Raw genomic sequence first — 20,447 nt, 5'->3', positions numbered from 1 at the left:
GCTCAAGGATTTCACCATGAGGCCAATGATGGCTTTGGAATAGTTACTGAGTTTAATAGCAACTTAAAATAGATCAACAACCTGGTTACTCCACAATGCTAACCTAATTGACAGAGTGAAAAGAAGGAAGCCTGTACGGAATACAAAAATTCCAAAACATGCATGTTTGCAAAAAGGTACTAAAGTAATATTGCAAAAATGTGGCAAAGCAATTAACTTTTTGTCCTGAATACGAAGTGTTATGTTTGGGGCAAATCCAATAAAACACATTACTGAGTACCACTTTCCATTTCTTCAAGCACAGTGGTGGCTGCATCATGTTATGGATATGCTTGTAATACTTCAGGACTGAAAAAAAAAACGGAATGGAGCTAAACACAGGCATAATCCTAGAGGAAAATCTGGTTCAATCTGCTTTCCAACAGACACTGAAAGGCAAATTCGCCTTTCGGCAGGACGGAGTTGCTTACCAAGAAGAACTTGAATGTGCCTGAGTGGCCGAGTTACAGTTTCGACTTTTGCTTGAAAATCTGTGGCAAAACTTGAGGGTTTTCTAGCTATGATCAACAATCAATTTGACAGAGCTTGAAGAATTTTAACAAGAATAATGGGCAAATATTGTACAATCAAGTTGTGCAAAGCTGTTGGAGATTTTCACACAAAGACTCAGACCTGTATCGCTTCCTAAGGTGATTCTAGCATGTATTGACTCAGGGGTGTGAATGCTTATGTAACTTACATATTTATTTTCACTTGGTCATTATGGGATATTATGCGTAGATGAGTGTGAATTTATTTTATATTGATTCCCTTTTTAATTCAGGCTGTAACAAAACAACATGTGGAATACGTGAAGAGGTATGAATACTTTTGAAGGCACTTCAGAATTATAGGTCTTTCAGAGTGTATTAGAAATTTAGAGTCAGGGGTCAGTAAAATGTCACTGTTTCTGCAATTTTTGTTCTATTACTTCCATAATGCCATTTAGTATCTTAATAATTAGATATGAAATAAGATTTCACATTCTACTTTATGAGGATTCTGGATCCTGGTCCATACCAGCTGAACAGCTTGAGCTATATAATACTATTACCATAGTACAAGTTCTGCAGAAATTGAAAGAAGTTGTACTGAGGCTGTCCTAATATGTACACCATACACACACACATATACAGTGCCTTCGGAAATTATTCAGACCCCTTGACTTTTTCCAAATTTTGTTACGGTTACAGCCTTAATGTAAAATGGATGAAAAAAATACAAATACTCAGCTACCTACACACATTACCCCATAATGACAAAGTGAAAACAGATTTCTGGACATTTCTGCACATTTATTAAAAATGTAAAACTGAAATACCTTTTGTACATAAGTATTCATAACCTTTGCAATGAGACTCGAAAATGAGCTCAGGTGCCTCCTGTTTCCATTGATCATCTTGATGTTTCAACAACTTGATTAGAGTCCACCTGTGGTGTATTCAATTGATTTGACATGATTTGGAAAGGCACACACCTGTCTATATAAGGTGCCATAGCCAACAGAGCAACAACCAAGCCATGAGGTGAAAGGAATTGTCCATTAGAGCTCTGAAACAGGATTGTGTAAAGGCACACATCTGGGAAAGGGTACCAACAAATGTTGCAGCATTGAAGGTCCCCAAGAACACAGTAGCCTCCATCATTCTTAAATGGAAGAAGTTTGCAACCACCAAGACTCTTCCTAGAGCTGGCCGCCCGGCCAAACTGAGCAATAGGGAGAGAAGGGCCTTGGTCAGGGAGGTGACCAAGAACCCAATCGTCACTCTGACAGAGTTCTAGAGTTCCTCTGTGGAGATGGGAGAACCTTCCAGAAGGACAACCATCTCTGCAGCACTCCACCAATCAGGCATTTATGGTAGAGGGGCCAGACGGAGGCCACTTCTCAGTAAAATGCACATGACAGCCTAGATCATGAGAAACAATACTCTCTGGTCTGAAACAAAAATGTAACTCTTTGGCCTGAATGCCAAACGTCACTGACCAGGATGTCTTGCTCCCAGGCAGACTAAATAACTTTTTTGCTCGCTTTGAGGACAATACAGTGCCACTGATATGGCCCGCAACCAAAACATGCAGACTCTCCTTCACTGCAGCCGACGTGAGTAAAACATTTAAACGTGTTAACCCTCGCAAGGCTACAGGCCCAGACGGCATCCCCAGCCGTGCCCTCAGAGCATGCGCAGACCAGCTGGCTGGTGTGTTTACGGACATATTCAATCAAACCTTATCCCAGTCTGCTGTTCCCACCTACTTCAAGAGGGCCACCATTGTTCCTGTTCCCAAGAAAGCTAAGGTAACTGAGCTAATAATGAAGTGCTTTGAGAGACTAGTCAAGGAACATATCACCTCCACCCTACCTGACACCCTAGACCCACTCCAATTTGCTTACCGCCCAAATAGGTCCACAGACGATGCAATCTCAACCACACTGCACACTGCCCAAACCCATCTGGACAAGAGGAATACCTATGTGAGAATGCTGTTCATCGACTACAGCTAAGCATTTAACACCATAGTACCCTCCAAACTCGTCATCAAGCTCGAAACCCTGGGTCTCGACCCCGCCCTGTGCAACTGGGTACTGGATTTCCTGACGGGCCGTCCCCAGGTGGTGAGGGTAGGTAACAACATCACCACCCCGCTGATCCTGAACACTGGGGCCCCACAAGGGTGCGTTCTGAGCCCTCTCCTGTACTCCCTGTTCAGCCACGACTGCGTGGCCATGCACGTCTCCAACTCAATCATCAAGTTTGCGGACGAGACTACAGTGGTAGGCTTGATTACCAACAACGACGAGACGGCCTACAGGGATGAGGTGAGGGTCCTCGGATTGTGGTGTCAGCAAAATAACCTCACACTCAATGTCAACAAAACTAAGGAGATGATGGACTTAAGGAAACAGCAGAGGGAGCACCCCCCTATCCATATCGATGGGGCAGTAGTGGAGAGGGTAGTAAGTTTTAAGTTCCTCGGCATACACATCACAGACAAACTAAATTGGTCCACCCACACAGACAGCATCGTGAAGAAGGCGCAGGAGCGCCTCTTCAACCTCAGGAGGCTGAAGAAATTCGGCTTGTCACCAAAAGCACTCACAAACTTCTACAGATACACAATCGAGAGCATCCTGTCGGGCTGTATCACCGCCTGGTACGGCAACTGCTCCGCCCACAACTGTAAGGCTCTCCAGAGGGTAGTGAGGTCTGCACAACGCATCACTGGGGGCAAACTACCTGCCCTCCAGGACACCTACACCACCCGATGTCACAGGAACGCCATAAAGATCATCAAGGACAACAACCACCCGAGCCACTGCCTGTTCACCCTGCTCATCCAGAAGGCGAGGTCAGTACAGGTGCATCAAAGCAGGGACCGAGAGACTGAAAAACAGCTTCTATCTCAAGGCCATCAGACTGTTAAACAGCCACCACTAACATTGAGTGGCTGCTGCCAACACACTGACTCAACTCCAGCCACTTGAATAATGGGAATTGATGGAAATGTAGGTAAAATATATCACTAGCCACTTTAATTAAACAATGCTACTTAATATCATGTTTACATACCCTACATTATTCATCTCATATGTATATGTATATACTGTACTCTATATCATCTACTGCATCTTTATGTAATACATGTATCACTAGCCACTTTAAACTATGCCACTTTGTTTACATACCCTACATTTCTCATCTCATATGTATATACTGTACTCGATACCATCTACTGCATCTTGCCTATGCCGTTCTGTACCATCACTCAATCATATATCTTTATGTACATATTCTTTATCCCTTTACACTTGTGTGTATAAGGTAGTAGTTTTGGAATTGTTAGGTTAGATTTCTTGTTGGTTATTACTGCATTGTCGGAACTAGAAGCACAAGCATTTCGCTACACTCGCATTAACATCTGCTAACCATGTGTATGTGACGAATACATTTGATTTGATTTTGATTTGATTTGAAACCTGGAACCATCTCTACGGTGAAGCATGGTGGTGGCAGCATCATGCTTTGGGGATGTCTTTCATCGGCAGGGACTGGGAGACTAGTCAGGATGGAAGCTGAACAGAGAAAAGTACAGAGAGATCTTTGATGCAAAAACCTGCTCCAGGGTTCAACCTTCCAACAGGACAACAACCCTAAGCACACTGTAACGCAGGAGTGGCTTCGGGACAAGTCTCTGAATGTCCTTGAGTGGCCCAGCCAGAGCCTAAACTTGAACCCGATCGAACATTTCTGAAGAGACCTGAAAATAGCTGTGCAGCAGCGCTCCCCATCCAACCTGACTGAGCTTGAGAGGATCTGCAGAGAAGAATGGAAGAAACTCACCAAATACAGGTGTGCCAAGCTTGTAGCATCATACCCAAGAAGACTCGAGGCTATAATCACTGCCAAAGGTGCTTCAACAAAGTACGGAGTGTTTTTTAAAATTAATTTACACAAACATTTCTAAAAAAAGATTTCTGCTTTGTCATTATGAGGTATTGTGTGTACATTGATGAGGGGGAAAAAAACATTTAGAGGAAGGCTATAACCTTGCCCATATTGATACAGATGACAGATGGTATTACAGGCAATTTAACTTCTTGGTGACAGGGGGGCAGTATTGAGTAGCTTGGATGAATAAGGTGCCCAGAGTAAACTGCCTGCTACTCTGTCCCAGATGCTAATATATGCATATTATTAGTAGTATTGGATAGACCACACTCTGAAGTTTCTAAAACTGTTTGAATGATGTCTGTGAGTATAACAGAACTCATATGGCAGGTGAAAACCTGAGACAAATCCAAACAGGAAGTGGGAAATCTGAGGTTTGTAGTTTCATTTAAGTGATTGCCTATCCAATATACTGTGTCTATACTGTGTCTACTTCCCAAGGCTTACAGCAGATGTCAACAGTCTTTAGAAAGTGCTTTGAGGCTTCTATTGTGGAAGGGTGTCGAATAAGAGCTGTTTCAACAAGTGGACTAGGCTGAGGCCAATCAGTTGTTTACTGCGCGGTCACGCGTGCGCACCGTTCCTTCTTTTCCCTCTGTAATGAATACGCTATTGTCCGGTTGGAATATTATTGAAGATTTATTAAAAAAAGACCCTAAGGATTGATTGTAAACATCGTTTGACATGTTTCTACAAACTGTAATGGAACTCTTTTGACTTTTCGTCTGGATTTTGCGCTCGCACATTGTGCCTTTGGAATAGTGAACTAAACGTGCAAACAAAATGGATGTATTTGGACATAAATATGGACGTAATCAAACAAAACAAACATTTCTTGTGGAAGTGGGAGTCCTGGGAGTGCATTCCGACGAAGATCATCAAAGGTAAATTAAGATTTATAATGCTATTTATGACTTTTGTTGACTCCACAATTTGTCGGGTAACTGTATGGTTTGCTTTTGTGGCTGAACCTGTTCTCAGATTATTGAATATTGTGCTTTTGTCGTAGCTTTTTTAAAATCTGACACAGTGGATGCATTAAGAACAAGTTTATCTTTAATTCTATGTAAAACATGTATTTTTCATCAAAGTTTATCTGGATGTTTTGGAGGCATTTCTGAACATGGCGCTAATGTAAACTGAGGTTTTTGGATATAAAAATGAACTTGATCGAACAAAACATACATGTATTGTGTAACATTGAGTCCTGGGAGTTTCATCTGATGAAGATCGTCAAAGGTGTGTGAATCATTTTATCTATATTTCTGCTTTTTGTGACACCTCTCTTTGGTCGGAAAATGTCTGAACGCTTTCTGTGACTAGTTGCTGACCTAACATAATGATATGTTCTGCTTTCGCCGAAAAGCCTTTTTGAAATCGGACACTGTGGTTGGATTAACAAGAAGTGTATCTTTAAAATGGTGTAAAATACTTGTATAGTTGAGGAATTATAATTATGTAATTTCTGTTGTTTTGAATTTGGCGCCCTGCAATTTCACTGGCTGTTGGCGATGTGGGACGCTAGCGTCCCGAACCATCCCAGAGAGGTTAACAGACTGTTGTTGGACCTAAAAGTCTTCAAGCTGTTTTTAAGGAGAAAGAGAATAATGTGGCCTTTAAGGTGGATAGCAAGAAAAATAACTGGTGGAAGGTGAGTGGGAAGGGAATAAAAAAACATGTTTGGAATACAGTACATTAAAAACAATTACAAAAGTTAAGGCTGGGAATGGGGCTTGTGTTTGTTTTTGTCCAGATCATTGTCTTAAATGAAGGTGCTGTTGCAAGTATCAAGTAAGACTATTTTGAAAACCTAAGTGCTAGGACTGTGTTTATATAATGTCCTGAAGAGGTGCTTTCAGCAGAACATTGACAGCGCGTCAATTTCGTTAAGTAAACAACTGTCGGATAAACAACTGCAAATGCCTTTAATTTCCTATCAGATTTTTTTAGAACTGTCTTTCAGTCTACGTTATGGTTTGCACATTTCTTAAACATTGTTATAACTGTAAAGATATAACTTTGTATTTGTCTTGGTATTTATTCTGATAAGAGAAAAAGAAGACTGTGAAAATGAATAAATCATGTCAATATTGATAGTTTGTTACTTGTAAAATATAATATAGGCCTATGAATATATGAAATGTGTATACAAATTCATCACACCACTCAAAAGACTCAGACTGGTAAATAATTTAATTGCAAAAGGGTATTTTAAAAATATTTCTACAAGAATGCATTTTTTTTTATCAATTTGTTGTTTTGTCTGCACCATCATTAAATATATCTCAATGCTTTCAAAGAGGAACAAAATAACTGAAAATCTCAAAGGTTTCTTCCTTTTCCTCTCACTATACATATACAACACTTGTAAACATCTCACTTTTTTCGATATGTATTTGGAAAGTGAAGAGAAGACAGGCATATTAAGTGAGTTTGTTTAATTTTTGTATATATATTTATATAAAACAGAGACAGATGAAGAAAAACATTTCTGAAAAATATTCTACCGGAAAATGTTAGGGGTTAAAAGTCGTGGGGTTAGATGGGGTGGCGTGTGGAAGGATTAGGGGGTAGGTAGAGGAATGTGAGGCGAGTGTTAACTCCGTATACTTTCAGAGAGATGGGGTGATTGGCACAGAGAGAGATACTGTGTCTACCATAAATGTATAGTGTGCGGATTGGATTGGTTCAGTAGAAAATTACCATACTATCACCTATATCCACACACACACACACACACACACACACACACACACACTCCATTCACATGTCAGCGCTAAGCAGAGATACTGGTCTGTAAGATATGATTACAAAAACACAGAATGATGAACAATCGTCAACTCTTGACAATTCAAGGTCCTAAGTATGAAACATCTGTTAGGAACATCTCCCTACAGTGTGAAAAATCTATTTGTTCCAACAATATGTTCAGAGTTGATGTGCAAAGCATTTAATCATTTTAAGATATGTAGCTGCAGCATCAGAGCTCATCACTCATTCAGCTTTTTTTTCCCCCAAAGCAAAACCAAGACCTAGCACAAGCATGTGCAACAAATCAATAGTTCAACCTAGCGCTGAGCTGCCATTTTTCATGAATGGGCATGTCAAACATTTGATTGTATTCAGCCTTCTCCATTGTTCACATTCATCATCCGAGTTCTATTAAGTCAATGTCCTAGCTGATGTAGAATTTCTACCTCACCTCACTTTGAGAGCATTATTGTTGTTATCACTGTCATTATCGTACAGTGCAACTTTTTCGGGTTAGTAAGCCCTTACATGGGACTCGTTGAACTGGAAATGCCACTATTTTAAATGAAATCAAAATAAGGAACACATTTTTGCATAATATCCTTGATGCTTCAGAGGTTTCAAAAGAAAGTCTAAAAGAGTAATATGGCAAGACTTGATGCACGGTAGACAACAGAAACTGTCTGGAAAAGAATCTGTGGGGACCAGCACTGCAAGTACCACCCTGCCTAATACAGGTGGTTCATCCCATCCCTCAGCCCCCATCCCCTCTCCCCTCCTACTATAACACTGATGGTACGGTCCTAGGGGATGCAGCTGCTATCATTTACAATGAGCGCTCCAGATTGCTGCCTGTCTGCAGGCCAAGGTTGTTGGTCCCCGCACTGTACTAATCAGGCAGAGCCGCAGAGCCTAGACAGAATGATTGCAGCCTGAACGGGAAATAAATACAGATAATCATAGGCCGTCCATCCGTATGTCTGCGCTGGACTGTGAATGTATCCCTCGGAGCAGCAGATTGGCCACTGCATTAATTAGTCTGACAAACCGGGTCCAAGGGGCCACTTCTCTGAAAAAAGTGGACTAGGGCCCAATCACGGAGGTGCACACACGCTGAGCCCCTTGACGGAGCTCCACAGATCCATCGGTTTAAGAATGGTCTCTGTCACAGAGCTCTACAGTGGGGGTAACGGACAATATCGAGATGTACAAACACACTTTTCAATAAAATCTCCATCGACCATTGGGTGTGTCAACTGTGTCAGGAAGTTTCATTTGGATAAAGGTGCATGGAAGACAACTACTGACAAGTTCACATGGCTACACAGTATAATCTTCTTTACAGATGATTGAGAGAAGGAATGGTACAGCTAAAAATCCAGTCTTGGCGGTCACCAATACAATTTGACCTGAAACACAAGCTCAATATACCCACTAACACACGGAAACATACACTTGAAAGGAGAGGGAGGTTGTTGGTGCAGAGTGTATACCCCTCATGGTCTAACCACCGTTTACCCCTTGAAATGCTAAAATCATTGCAGCTGTCCCTAACTTCTCTCTACCTTTCCCTTCCTCACATTCTCTCTCTCATTCTATTCGTCTTCAATCCCTCGCTATCTGCTCATTTCACTCAGAATCAAACGACATCTCACAACAACACTTTCCCAGTTTCTCAAATAGCATTTTGTTTTCATGTTATTTATCTTATTTTTTGTTACAAAACATTACAGGCTGTTTAGAACAACAACAAAAATACATTATCCAATTTTATATGCACATTTTTATAATAATCAATATTTTGCCGAATCCTCTTGGGTCTTTTCGTTTCCTCTTGATTGTTCTTTAGAATAAGTCCACAGTTCGAATGGCCTCTTGTCCAAGTGGGGAGAAAAATAAATACACTGGGTGGAAGTATAGAAATTTAGCTAAAGTTTTAGATACATTATTTATCCAGGTATTAGTAAAAAGAAAGTTACGGTGTCTTTCGTGGTTGCCCTTAGTTTTTGTACGATGCATATATATTTCCAAATGTTTGGAATTCAATAAAAAAAATGTCAACAGTTGTCCACAGAATATAGTGTAATTGTTTCCGATATAATTGTTGCTTCTTGTCACTGTTCAGTTCATGCGTTAATTCTCCATGGTGGTGATGTAGCTGAAGCTGTATTGTACAGTATTTTGTTACACTCATACATTCGCATACACACAAACACACATACATACTCACGCACAAACACAAGCACACACAAAAGGCTGGTCGGTCTTTGTATTGAGTTGCCACAGTCCTCGCCAAGCTCCTCCCTCCCCCATCACACAAAGCGTCCAACAGGAGTACTTAGCTCTGACCAGCCATCTTGAAACACAAATCTCCCCAAAGTGATGGAACAGAAAAACATAAATGGAAGGCTGATGTAAACAAATTAACAGCAATTCTTATGGTAAGAAAAACACAATTGATGACACAAAATGAACCAATGGTCCCAAACTTTGAGAACATCCTGAGTGTGAGTTCCCCCAGGTTTAAAAAAAAGGTTGGTTCCATACCTGGTTAAGCCAAACTAATGTGGCCAGCTCCAGCAGCTCTCATTTGACCTCTGTGACCCTCTGATTTGCCCTCTTCCTCCACGTCCTTCTTAGGCATGTGCCCTTGTACATAATAATACACCTTCAATATGAAGATGGGGAATAACACACACACCAACAAGAAAACAATTTCTATCGTTTTCATTTATCATCTTGGTGTCCAAACACTTTTTTTTGTGTGCAAACGCTCGTTCACGTTTCCTGCTTTTTGAAACACTTTATACTCCGTGTTCATCCTTTTACAACTGTAATGTTCGTCAGGGGGCTTTCGACAGATGTTGGGGTAGGGTCAAGGTTCAAGGAGATAGATTTTCACAGGAGGAAGACTAAGTTCAGGATACAAGAGGTGGGAGGGGAGGGTTTAAGTCCTGGCCAACCTCACAAACACACACGCACGCATGCAAACATCACCCCACACTGAAACAAGTGAGGCACGCATGGGTTATGGGTTCTCTGTCTTGTCTATAGACATTTGTTTTTTACAAAATAATCCTGTTTAAAGTCTTATCGAATGGAAAAACATTGGACTAATAATGTGGAACACATTAACACACATAAAACGTTGGCGTGGAAGAAAAATAAGATAAACACAAGTTCGAGGCACTGCAAGCCAGTTTTGTTCTCGTCTGATTGGCAGAGATGGTCAGGCAGCTAGGGTTTCCTATTGGCTCTCTCTCTGGCACAGTTCCTCCCCATTCTGTCTGTCTGTTGGTCCATCTCAGACCTGGACAGGCAGTGTTTGGTTCATCTGTAGTCTCATGTCCTGAATGCTGCCTAGAATCTTCTTCTGGTGGCCGGCCAATGTCACTCCTATCCGAAGAAGGTCTCTGAGAAGAGAGAGAGAGAGAGCGAGAGAGAGAGAGAGAGAGAGAGGTCAGGCATAAACAAAAATAGGTCTACTTGAACCCAAATAATTTTTCTGGTCAGGAAAACATTGGGCCCTAGACAGGGAGTCCTAAGCACGCCTTTCCTACTCACTTCTCAGTATTTGGTATTCAGACACGTAACGCGCTCTACAGGTGTGGCTACCTTGCACGATCTGAATAAATGTAATTCAACCTGCTGAAAACCCTCACACTTGCTGGCCAACAGATTTTTATTGTGAAGTTTTCATTCAATAGGCACCCCTTTAAATACGGTGTAGCTTTAAGTTAGAATTTTCTTCGACAGACTAGAATATATTAATTAAGAGAATGGGTTAAATATTGGCTCTCTCTCAGGGGTACGTGCTCAGTCCCCTCCTGTACTCCCTGTTCACTCATGACTGCAAGGCCAGGCACGACTCCAACACCATCTTTACATTTACAGATGACACAACAGTGGTAGGCCTGATCACCGACAACGACAAGACAGCCTATAGGGAGGAAGTCAGAGACCTGGCCAGGACAACAACCTCTCCCTCAACGTGATCAAGACAAAGGAGATGATTGTGGACTACAGGAAAAAGAGGGCCGAGCACACCCCCATTCTCATCGACGGGGCTGCAGTGGAGCAGGTTGAGAGCTTCAAGTTCCTTGGTGTCCACATCACCAACAAACTAACATGGTCCAAGCACACCAAGACAGTTGTGAAGAGGGCACAAAAAAACCTATTCCCCCTCAGGAGACTGAAAAGATTTGGCATGGGTCCTTAGACCCTCAAAAGATTCTACAGCTGCACCATCGAGAGCATTGGTTGCATCACTGCCTGGTATGGCAACTGCTCGGCCTCCGACCACAAGGCACTACGAACAGGCTAGTACATCACCGGGGCCAAGCTTCTATCCAGGACCTCTATACCAGGCAGTGTTAGAGGAAGGCCCAAAAAATGGTCAAAGACTCCAGCCACCCTAGTCATAGACTGTTCTCTCTGCTACCGCACGGCAAGCGGTACCGGAGCACCAAGTCTAGGTCCAAGAGGCTTCTAAACAGCTTCTACCCCCAAGCCATAAGACTCCTGAACATCTAGTCAATGGCTACCCAGACTATTTGCAGAGCACCCCCCCCCCTCTCACCCCTTCTTTACACCACTGCTACTCTGTTGTCATCTATGCATAGTCACTTTAATAACTCTACCTACATGTACATCCTATCTAAAATAACCAGTGCCCCCCGCACATTGACTCTGTATCGGTACCCCCCTGTATATAGTCTCGCTATTGTTATTTCTCTGCTGCTCTTTAATTACTTGTTACTTTTATCTCTTATTCTTATCTTTATTTTTTTAAACTGCATTGTTGGTTAGGGGCTCATAAGTAAGCATTTCACTGTAAGGTGAACCTGTTGTATTCGGCGCATGTCACTAATCAAATTTGATTTGATGTGAAAATATATGCATATTCATCTCCTTTATGTATGAAAGAAAGGAAACAGTGGTTTAATTAATTCTGAAATTGCCACATTCAGTTCTTCAACACATGGTAATGTTGGAAGTTTTGTGTACATACATTGCCTTCAGAAAGTACTCACACCATTTACTTTTTCCACATTTTGTTGTGTTACAGCCTGAACATAAAATTGATTACATTGAGTTTTTGTATTTCTGGTCTACACACAATACTCCATAATGTCAAAGTGGAATTATGTTTTTAGACATTTTTACAAATTAAGTAAAAATGAAAAGTAGAGAACCAATAAGTATTCAACCCCTTCGTTATGGCAAGCCTAAATAAATTCCGAAGTTAAAAAAAAGCTTAACATTTCACATAATAACCTGCAAGCACTCACTCCATATGCAATAATAATGTTTAACATGATTACCTCATCTCTTTACCCCACAGATAATTGTATCTATAAGGTCCCTCAGTTGAGACAGTGAATTTTAACCACAGATTCAACCACAAAAGACCAGGGAGTTTTTCCAATGCCTCACAAAGAAGGGCACATATTGGGGAAAAGTACAAAATAAAAATAAAAAAGGTTAAAAAAGGTTAAAAAAGGCAGACATTGAATATCCCTTTGAGCATGGTGAAGTTATTAATTACACTTTGGATGGTGTATCAACACACCCAGTCACAGGCAGATACAGGCACCCTTCCTAACTCAGTTGCACATTGATCTGGTACTGGTACTCCCTGTAAATAGCTCCATTCTTGTGCATTTAATTATATTCCCTCTTGTGTTACTATTTTTTATTAAAAGTTTTACTCTACATTGTTGGGAAGGGGCTCGTAAGCATTTAATCTGCAACATGTAGGGAGTTATTCGTCATGTGACAAACACAATTTGATTTGCCGGTGAAGAAGGAAACTACTCAGGGATTTCACCATGGTTACTTTTAAAACAGTTAAAGAGTTTAATGGCTGTGATAGGAGAAAACGGAGGATGGATCATCAACATTGTAGTTACTCCACAATACTAATCTAAATGACAGAGTGAAAAGAAGGAAGCCTGTACAGAATAAAAATACTCCAAAACATGCATTTTATTTTTCCTTTATTTAACTAGGCAATGCAGTTAAGTCAATGACGGCCTAGGACCAGTGGCAGAAGGACAGATTTGTTCCTTGTCAGCTCAGGGATATGAACTTGCAACCTTTTGGTTATTAGTCCAATGCTCTAACCACTAGGCTACCCTGCCGCATCCTGTTTGCAATAAGGGACTAAAGTAAAACTGGGGAAAAATGTGGCAAAGACATGAACTTTATGTCCTGAATAAAAAGTGTTATATTTGGGGCAAATCCAACACATCACAAAGTACCACTCTTCATATTTTCAAGCACGATGGTGGCTGCATCATGTTATGGGAATGCTTGTCATCGGCAACATCTAGGGAGTTATTTACGATAAAAATAAATGGAATAGAGCTAAGCACAGGCAACATCCTAGAGGAAAACCTGCTTGTCAGCTTTCCAACAGACACTGGGAGGCAAATTCACCTTTCAGCTGGCTAATAACCTATATCATGAGGCACAATATATACACTGGAGTTGCTTACCAAGATGACATTGAACGTTCGTGAGTGGAGGGGGGGGGGGTGATCATTGTCTAGCAACAACCAACTTGACAGAGCTTGAATACATGTTTTAATAATTGTACAGTCCAGATGGCTTACCTAGAAAGACTCACAGCTGTAATTGCTGCCTAAAATGTATTGACTCAGTGGTGTAAATACTTATGTAAATGAGATATGTATTGGAAATTAAATACAGAAATATGACATTTCAAAAAACATGTGTGTAAATATATATTTTTTTAATCAATTTTTAATCCAGGTTTTAACATAACATGTGGAATAAGTCAAGGGGTATGAATTCTTTCTGAAGCCACAGTAGAAATATAATAGGGAGAATATTGTACAATAGTAGGCTATACCCTTGTCTATTGCCTGGACTAACCATGGATCTGTGTGATGACACGCCCACGTATTGCGCCATGCATCAGGTTCAAACGTTTGCAGCTTGGTCTGCGTTCCACTCCATAATGATTTAATTAGTGACGTGTTGACAGAGGAAGACAATTAAGGTAAACAAAACAATGTAATTAAATGGAATGATGCTATAGGCTATACCAACAGTAACTAACAGTAAATTGGCAGTTTAATACATGTGGTTATTAGACCTAATGATGGTCGATACTGACAGTGGCTAATATTTAACATGATAGAAATAGGAGACAGAGAACATCGGGGTAGCCATTAATTAAAACGTTCAAGAATGCCCATCCCTGCAAGTTAAAAGGGAGTACAATTTAAATTCAGTGTAATGGCATAGCATTTCATAAACTTTAATGTTGGAAAGTTGATATGCTTCAGTTTGCTGCCATATGACTGGTTTCACATTTGTCTCCAGAGATTATAATGTAAAATAGATATAGAGCAAATGTCATTTATATTTACAATTCCTTTATCCAAACGGATTACTCATTTACCAAGCTCTTATCAAAAGCTATTACCAAGTTGCAGTGCTTGGAGAATGCTGTTATTTATATCGGAAAAAAGTTAAGTAGATGTTTTTTCCACTTGGAACAGTTAGGTTCGCAAGAATGTATTCATGGTTTACTCACTCGTAATGGTGGTGGAATTATTAGGGAATAAAGTCAATGTCAGAATACGTCATATCTGTATACGCACCTCCGCCACACCTTCATTTATTTGACCCCCCATAGGGCATTACATGGACTCTACGATTTGGTCCTGCGTGTACACTACGGTCACAAGATGCAGGCCTCCTTATTCTCCCTAGAATTTCTAAGCAAACTGCTGGAGGCAGGGCTTTTTATGGAATGGTCTGCCTATCCATGCGAGAGACGCAGACTCGGTCTCAACCTTTAAGTCTTTACTGAAGACTCGTCTCTTCAGTAGGTCCTATGATTGAGTGTAGTCGGGCCCAGGGGTGTGAAGGGGAATGGAAAGGCACTGGAGTGACGAACCGCCCCTGATATCTCGGCCTGGTCGGTTCCCCTCTCTCCACTGGGATGCTCTGCCTCTAACCCTATTACGAGGGATAAGTCACTGGCTTACTGGTGCTCTTCCATGCCATCCCTAGGAGGGGTGCTTCACGTCATGCCAGGCTTTTTTGCTCTATACTCGACATGAGTTGGTTGAGTCACTGACGTGATCTTCCTGTCCAGTCTTGCGAGGCATGTGTGGTGGAGGAGATCTTGGTGGGCTATACTCAGCCCTGTCTCAGTGTAGTAAGTTGGTGGTCTGTTGATATCCCTCTAGTGGTTTGGGGGCTGTGCTTTGGCAAAATGGGTGGGGTTATATCCTGCCTGGTTGGCCCTGTTCGGGGGTATCGTCGGACGGGGCCGCAGTTTCTATCGACCTCCCTCGGTCTCAGCCTCCAGTATCTATGCCCTGGGGGGTTAGGGTCAGTCTGTCCTATCTGGTGAAATTCTCCTGTCTTACCAGGTTTCCAGTGTGAACTTAAGTATGCTCCCTCTAATTCTCTCTCTCTTCCTCCTCTCCCTGGGGCTCTGACCATGCCTCAGGACTACCTGGCCTGATGGCTCCTGGTGGTCCCCAGTCCACCTGGTTGTGCTGCTTCTCCAACTCAAATGCTATGGTGCCCTGACATGTTCATGTGCTACCTTGTCACGGACCTGTTGTTTTCGTCTCTCACTCCTCTCTCTCCCTCTACCGCACCCGCTGTCTCGACCTCTGAATGCTCGACTATGAAAAGCCAACTGACATTTGCTCCTGAGGTGCCGTCCTGCTGCACCGTCTACAACCACTTTGACTATTATTATTTGACCGTGCTGGTTATCTATGAATGTTTGAACATCTTGAAGAATGATCTGGCCTTAATGACCATGTACTTTTATACCTCCACCCGGGGTATATGGTCACCCCTCAGAGCCTGATTCCTCTCCTAGGCTCCTGCCTTTCTAAGGAGTTTTTCCGAGCTACCATGCTTCTACATCTCCATTGCTTGCTGTGTGGGGTTTTAGGCTGGGTTTCTGTATCAGCACTTTGTGACATCTGCTGATGCAAAAAGGGCTTTATAAATACATTTGATTGATTACATTTGATTGACATATGCCAGTAGGTTTAAATGAGAACAAATACAGTTTGCCCTTGTGGAAACAGTAGCAGACCGCAGTTATTTGTGTACACCAATAAAATGGCTTCCTTGTGTAACAGTATAGCTTCTGTCCCTCTCCTCGCCCCTACCTGGGCATGAACCAGGGGCCCTCTGCACACATAGACAACAGCCACCCTCGAAGCATCGTTACCCATCGCTCCACAAAAGCCACGGCCCTCGCAGAGCAAGGGGAACAACTACGTCAAGGGCTCAGAGCGAGTGACGTCACCAATTGAAACGCAATTAGCGCGCACCACGCTAACTAGCTAACCATTTCACATCGGTTACACTTACCCCCCTTTTGACCTCCTCCTTTTCCGCAGCAACCAGTCAACAGCATCAATGTAACAGTATAGCTTTCGTCCCTCTCCTTGCCCCTACCTGGGCTCGAACCAGGGACCCACTGCACACATCAACAGCTGCCTCCCACGAAGCATTGTTGCCCATCGTCACGGCCCTTGCAGAGCAAGGGGAAAAACTACTTCAAGGTCGAAGAGCAAGTGACGTCACCGATTGAAACGCTATTAGCGCGCACCACGCTAACTAGCTAGCCATTTCACATCGGTTACACTTGAGTCATGTCAACAAAATGGTGACACTCCTCAGTGCACTGATACCTGGGCCAGATGTAAAATACTTCAATATCCTGGCAGGTGGACGAGAGGAGGAAAATAGTAATGGGGAAGGGAGGTTAATATTTTAACAGTGCTTTATGCCACTGTGGGCCAGCTGGGGCTTTTCACGTCACTAAAACCAATCTGCCAGCCAGCCAGCCAAACAACCTGTCAGTCGAGAAAACAAGTTAGTTATTGAGAAAACCAAGCGAGTGAGGAAGTCAGTCATGGAACATTCTGTCAGTAGCCAATCGGTTATTTCTGCAACAGACTGTAAGTCAGTGTGTCAACTAGTCAGTGATCGAGAAAATAAAATAAGTTACTAATTATGTCAGTCAAAGAACAATCAGTTAGTAGCCAATGACATTCATATAACAGACTAGACTGCCAGTCAGTGAGTCAACTGGTAGGTCATTTGATGGTGATTCGTCTAGTCTTACACAGTCAGTTAGATGACAAAGCTGTCTTGAAAGACAAGCCTGGAAGAGAACAGTAATCCATCCTTTCAATCAATCAATCTTATAGCAGTCACCTAGTTTGACTTGTCTTTTAACAGTTTCTCAAACTGTCTTCATAGTTCAAAAGAGAACAGAGAGAGTTCACAACGAAATGCGAGAAGCAATGGGGGAAATATGAAAATGACACCCACACAGCAGCCCTATTAAAGAATGGCAGCTATGAAAAAAAGCTGTAGCACCTGTTTGGCGGCAGTCAGTTAGACGGTGTAATCTAATCGTCTCAGCGGTGTTAGTTTAACACGAAGGCCTCATGTACTGGATTGTTAGGAATAATATCACAAGGACTCTCTTTTCCGCTCTTTTGTTTGTTTTTCCCTTGCCGATAACGAAGGAGAGAGCAAACCACGGTCGGCATCTGGGGGAACGATTAGCAAACCACGAGGGCCCAGCGCCTGTCTGGATTATCTCCGTTCACACAGACAAAGACACACATAAATTCAACCTTGTACACCGACACCATGCCCTTTGCAAGTCTGCATGTCTCTGTTGTCCTCTGCTTTTGCACACAGACAAATACACACACACACACACACACACACACACACACACACACACACTGCATACTACCTCTTCTATTACTTTTACTACGTATTTTGGACTTGAGACTTTTATTGTTATTATTGATGTTGAGGGAGCTAGCACATAAGCATTTAGCTGCACCTTTTGTACCTGCTGTAAAGTGTGTACACAACGAATAAAATCTAATTTTATTTTGATTTGACACAAACTATTTTTTCTAAATGAAATCAATTGTGTTTTTGTTTCCATTGCAATCCCTCATCACTCCAGCAACGGAGGATAAAATGATCATAAATGCAAGCCAGAGGAATTACCTGCCATTAAGAGCAGGAGAGAGCCACTGTACAGCACACTTGTCGGCCTGCCAAATTGAAACAAATCCCCTATTATCCACTTAACGAGGATGATATATTGATCATTATTATCATAATTATTTTATTTGATCACAACTGGCCCCGTTTCCATTACTTCTATGACACACATTTCCTGTTATATAAATAACGTGCCAAGCTGGCTCTGAAAACGTTGGTCATGTTCATTAGGCCCCAAATGAAAGAAAATGGACTGAAACAGGGAGGGACTACCAGGACTTGTCCAATGATAAACGTTCCTTTTCATTTCGCGTAGCAAAACCTTTTAACATTTTGTTTCCTAATGAACACGACCCAGTTCTGTGTCAACTCTAAGTTATTATTGCTGGAAGGGAAGGTGTCGTGAGGTAACGTGCACTATCCTTCAAGTCTCTCCAGGATAAGGGAGAAGTGCTTTTTCTCTTATTGTGTTTTCACTTCCTTATCCCGAATGGTCTCTCACTAGTTGTACAACTGACTAGATATCCCCCTTTTCCTTTCCTTTCCAATCACATACAATGATAACAGTAACAACTGCAGCCACCATTATTCCCAAAGCGACTCAATTTGTAGTGTTACTAACTCTGAAGAACAACGCTGTCCTGGTTCATACTGTACAACCTGTGTGAGAACTGGGCCTCTGTGAGTGAATATTTAAATGCAATTTGAATGTCTCCAGTCATGTAGATTTCAAGGGCCATGCTCTCATTGGCACTCTAAGGATGTCTACTCACGTAGACATCATGTCTACAATGAGGCCGTTTGAATTCACCTGAGGTTAATTCTCTTTGGTTGATTAAAATGAACTATTTCCAAGCAACAAGGTGGGCCGACGCCGAAAACAGTGAAGTGGATCGATCTACTATACGTCGAGGGAGGGGCTGATTTTTTTGCACATGACAATATTCTTATGATTAATGTCAAACTTGTTGCCACCTTCAATTCTTGCACATTTTTTTCAGAAAATGTATTCTGAACAAAAATATAAACGCAGAATTCAACAATTTCAATGATTCTACTGAGATACAGTTCATATAAGGAAATCAGTCAATTGAAATGATTGAATTAGATCCTAATCTATGGATTTCTGGGATCTTGATTTCAGCTCATGAAACATGGGACCAACACTTGAAATGTTGCGTATATATTTCAACACTGTCTGCTCAGGCAAATTTGCTCAACCTAGAACCAATCAGAACTCCTGTACATATGCCTCGTGATGAAGGCAACTAATGGCCTGCTTCTATCTAAGATGGAAAAACAGTGTCAGTGTGTTAAGAGGAACTAACATTAACTTCCAAAGACTAAATAAGATAATTATTAGTTTTTGAATGCACGTTGACCTTTTAGACAATTTATTGAAAACTAGCCAATGTTACAGTTGACTAGAGAGAACAACAGCACCTCCTCCCAGCTGCCCACTGCATTGAGGCTAGGTAACACGGTCACCACCGATAAATCCATGATTATCGAAAACTTCAACAAGCATTTCTCAACGGCTGGCCATGCCTTCCGCCTGGCTACTCCAACCTCGGCCAACAGCTCCGCCCCCCCCGCAGCTACTCGCCCAAGCCTCTCCAGGTTCTCCTTTACCCAAATCCAGATAGCAGATGTTCTGAAAGAGCAGCAAAACCTGGACCCGTACAAATCAGCTGGGCTTGACAATCTGGACCCTCTATTTCTGAAACTATCCGCCGCCATTGTCGCAACCCCTATTACCAGCCTGTTCAACCTCTCTTTCATATCGTCTGAGATCCCTAAGGATTGGAAAGCTGCCGCAGTCATCCCCCTCTTCAAAGGGGGAGACACCCTGGACCCAAACTGTTACAGACCTATATCCATCCTGCCCTGCCTATCTAAGGTCTTCGAAAGCCAAGTCAACAAACAGGTCACTGACCATCTCGATTCCCACCGTACCTTCTCCTCTGTGCAATCTGGTTTCCGAGCCGGTCACGGGTGCACCTCAGCCACGCCTAAGGTACTAAACGATATCATAACCGCCATCAATAAAAGACAGTACTGTGCAGCCATCTTCATCGACCTTGCCAAGGCTTTCGACTCTGTCAATCACCATATTCTTATCGGCAGACTCAGTAGCCTCGGTTTTTCTGATGACTGCCT

The 20,447-nt window shown here is 42.0% G+C and overlaps 1 protein-coding gene across 1 annotated transcript in view; it reads right to left on the bottom strand.

The window, feature by feature from the left end:
• Positions 1–6,662: 6,662 nt before the first annotated feature.
• Positions 6,663–20,447, bottom strand: part of LOC115139552 (ephrin type-B receptor 3-like) — a 104,015-nt gene continuing 90,230 nt past the window's right edge. The window contains 1 exon segment of the mRNA XM_029677076.2: positions 6,663–10,651. Within this exon segment, the coding sequence (XP_029532936.2) occupies positions 10,543–10,651 (109 nt within the window). The 3' untranslated portion in view covers positions 6,663–10,542.

Source organism: Oncorhynchus nerka, linkage group LG13 (assembly GCF_034236695.1).
Source record: "Oncorhynchus nerka isolate Pitt River linkage group LG13, Oner_Uvic_2.0, whole genome shotgun sequence".
Classification (NCBI taxonomy): Eukaryota; Metazoa; Chordata; class Actinopteri; order Salmoniformes; family Salmonidae; genus Oncorhynchus; species Oncorhynchus nerka.
Note: the sequence above shows the minus strand (reverse complement) of the source record. Positions and strands in the feature narration are given on the sequence as shown.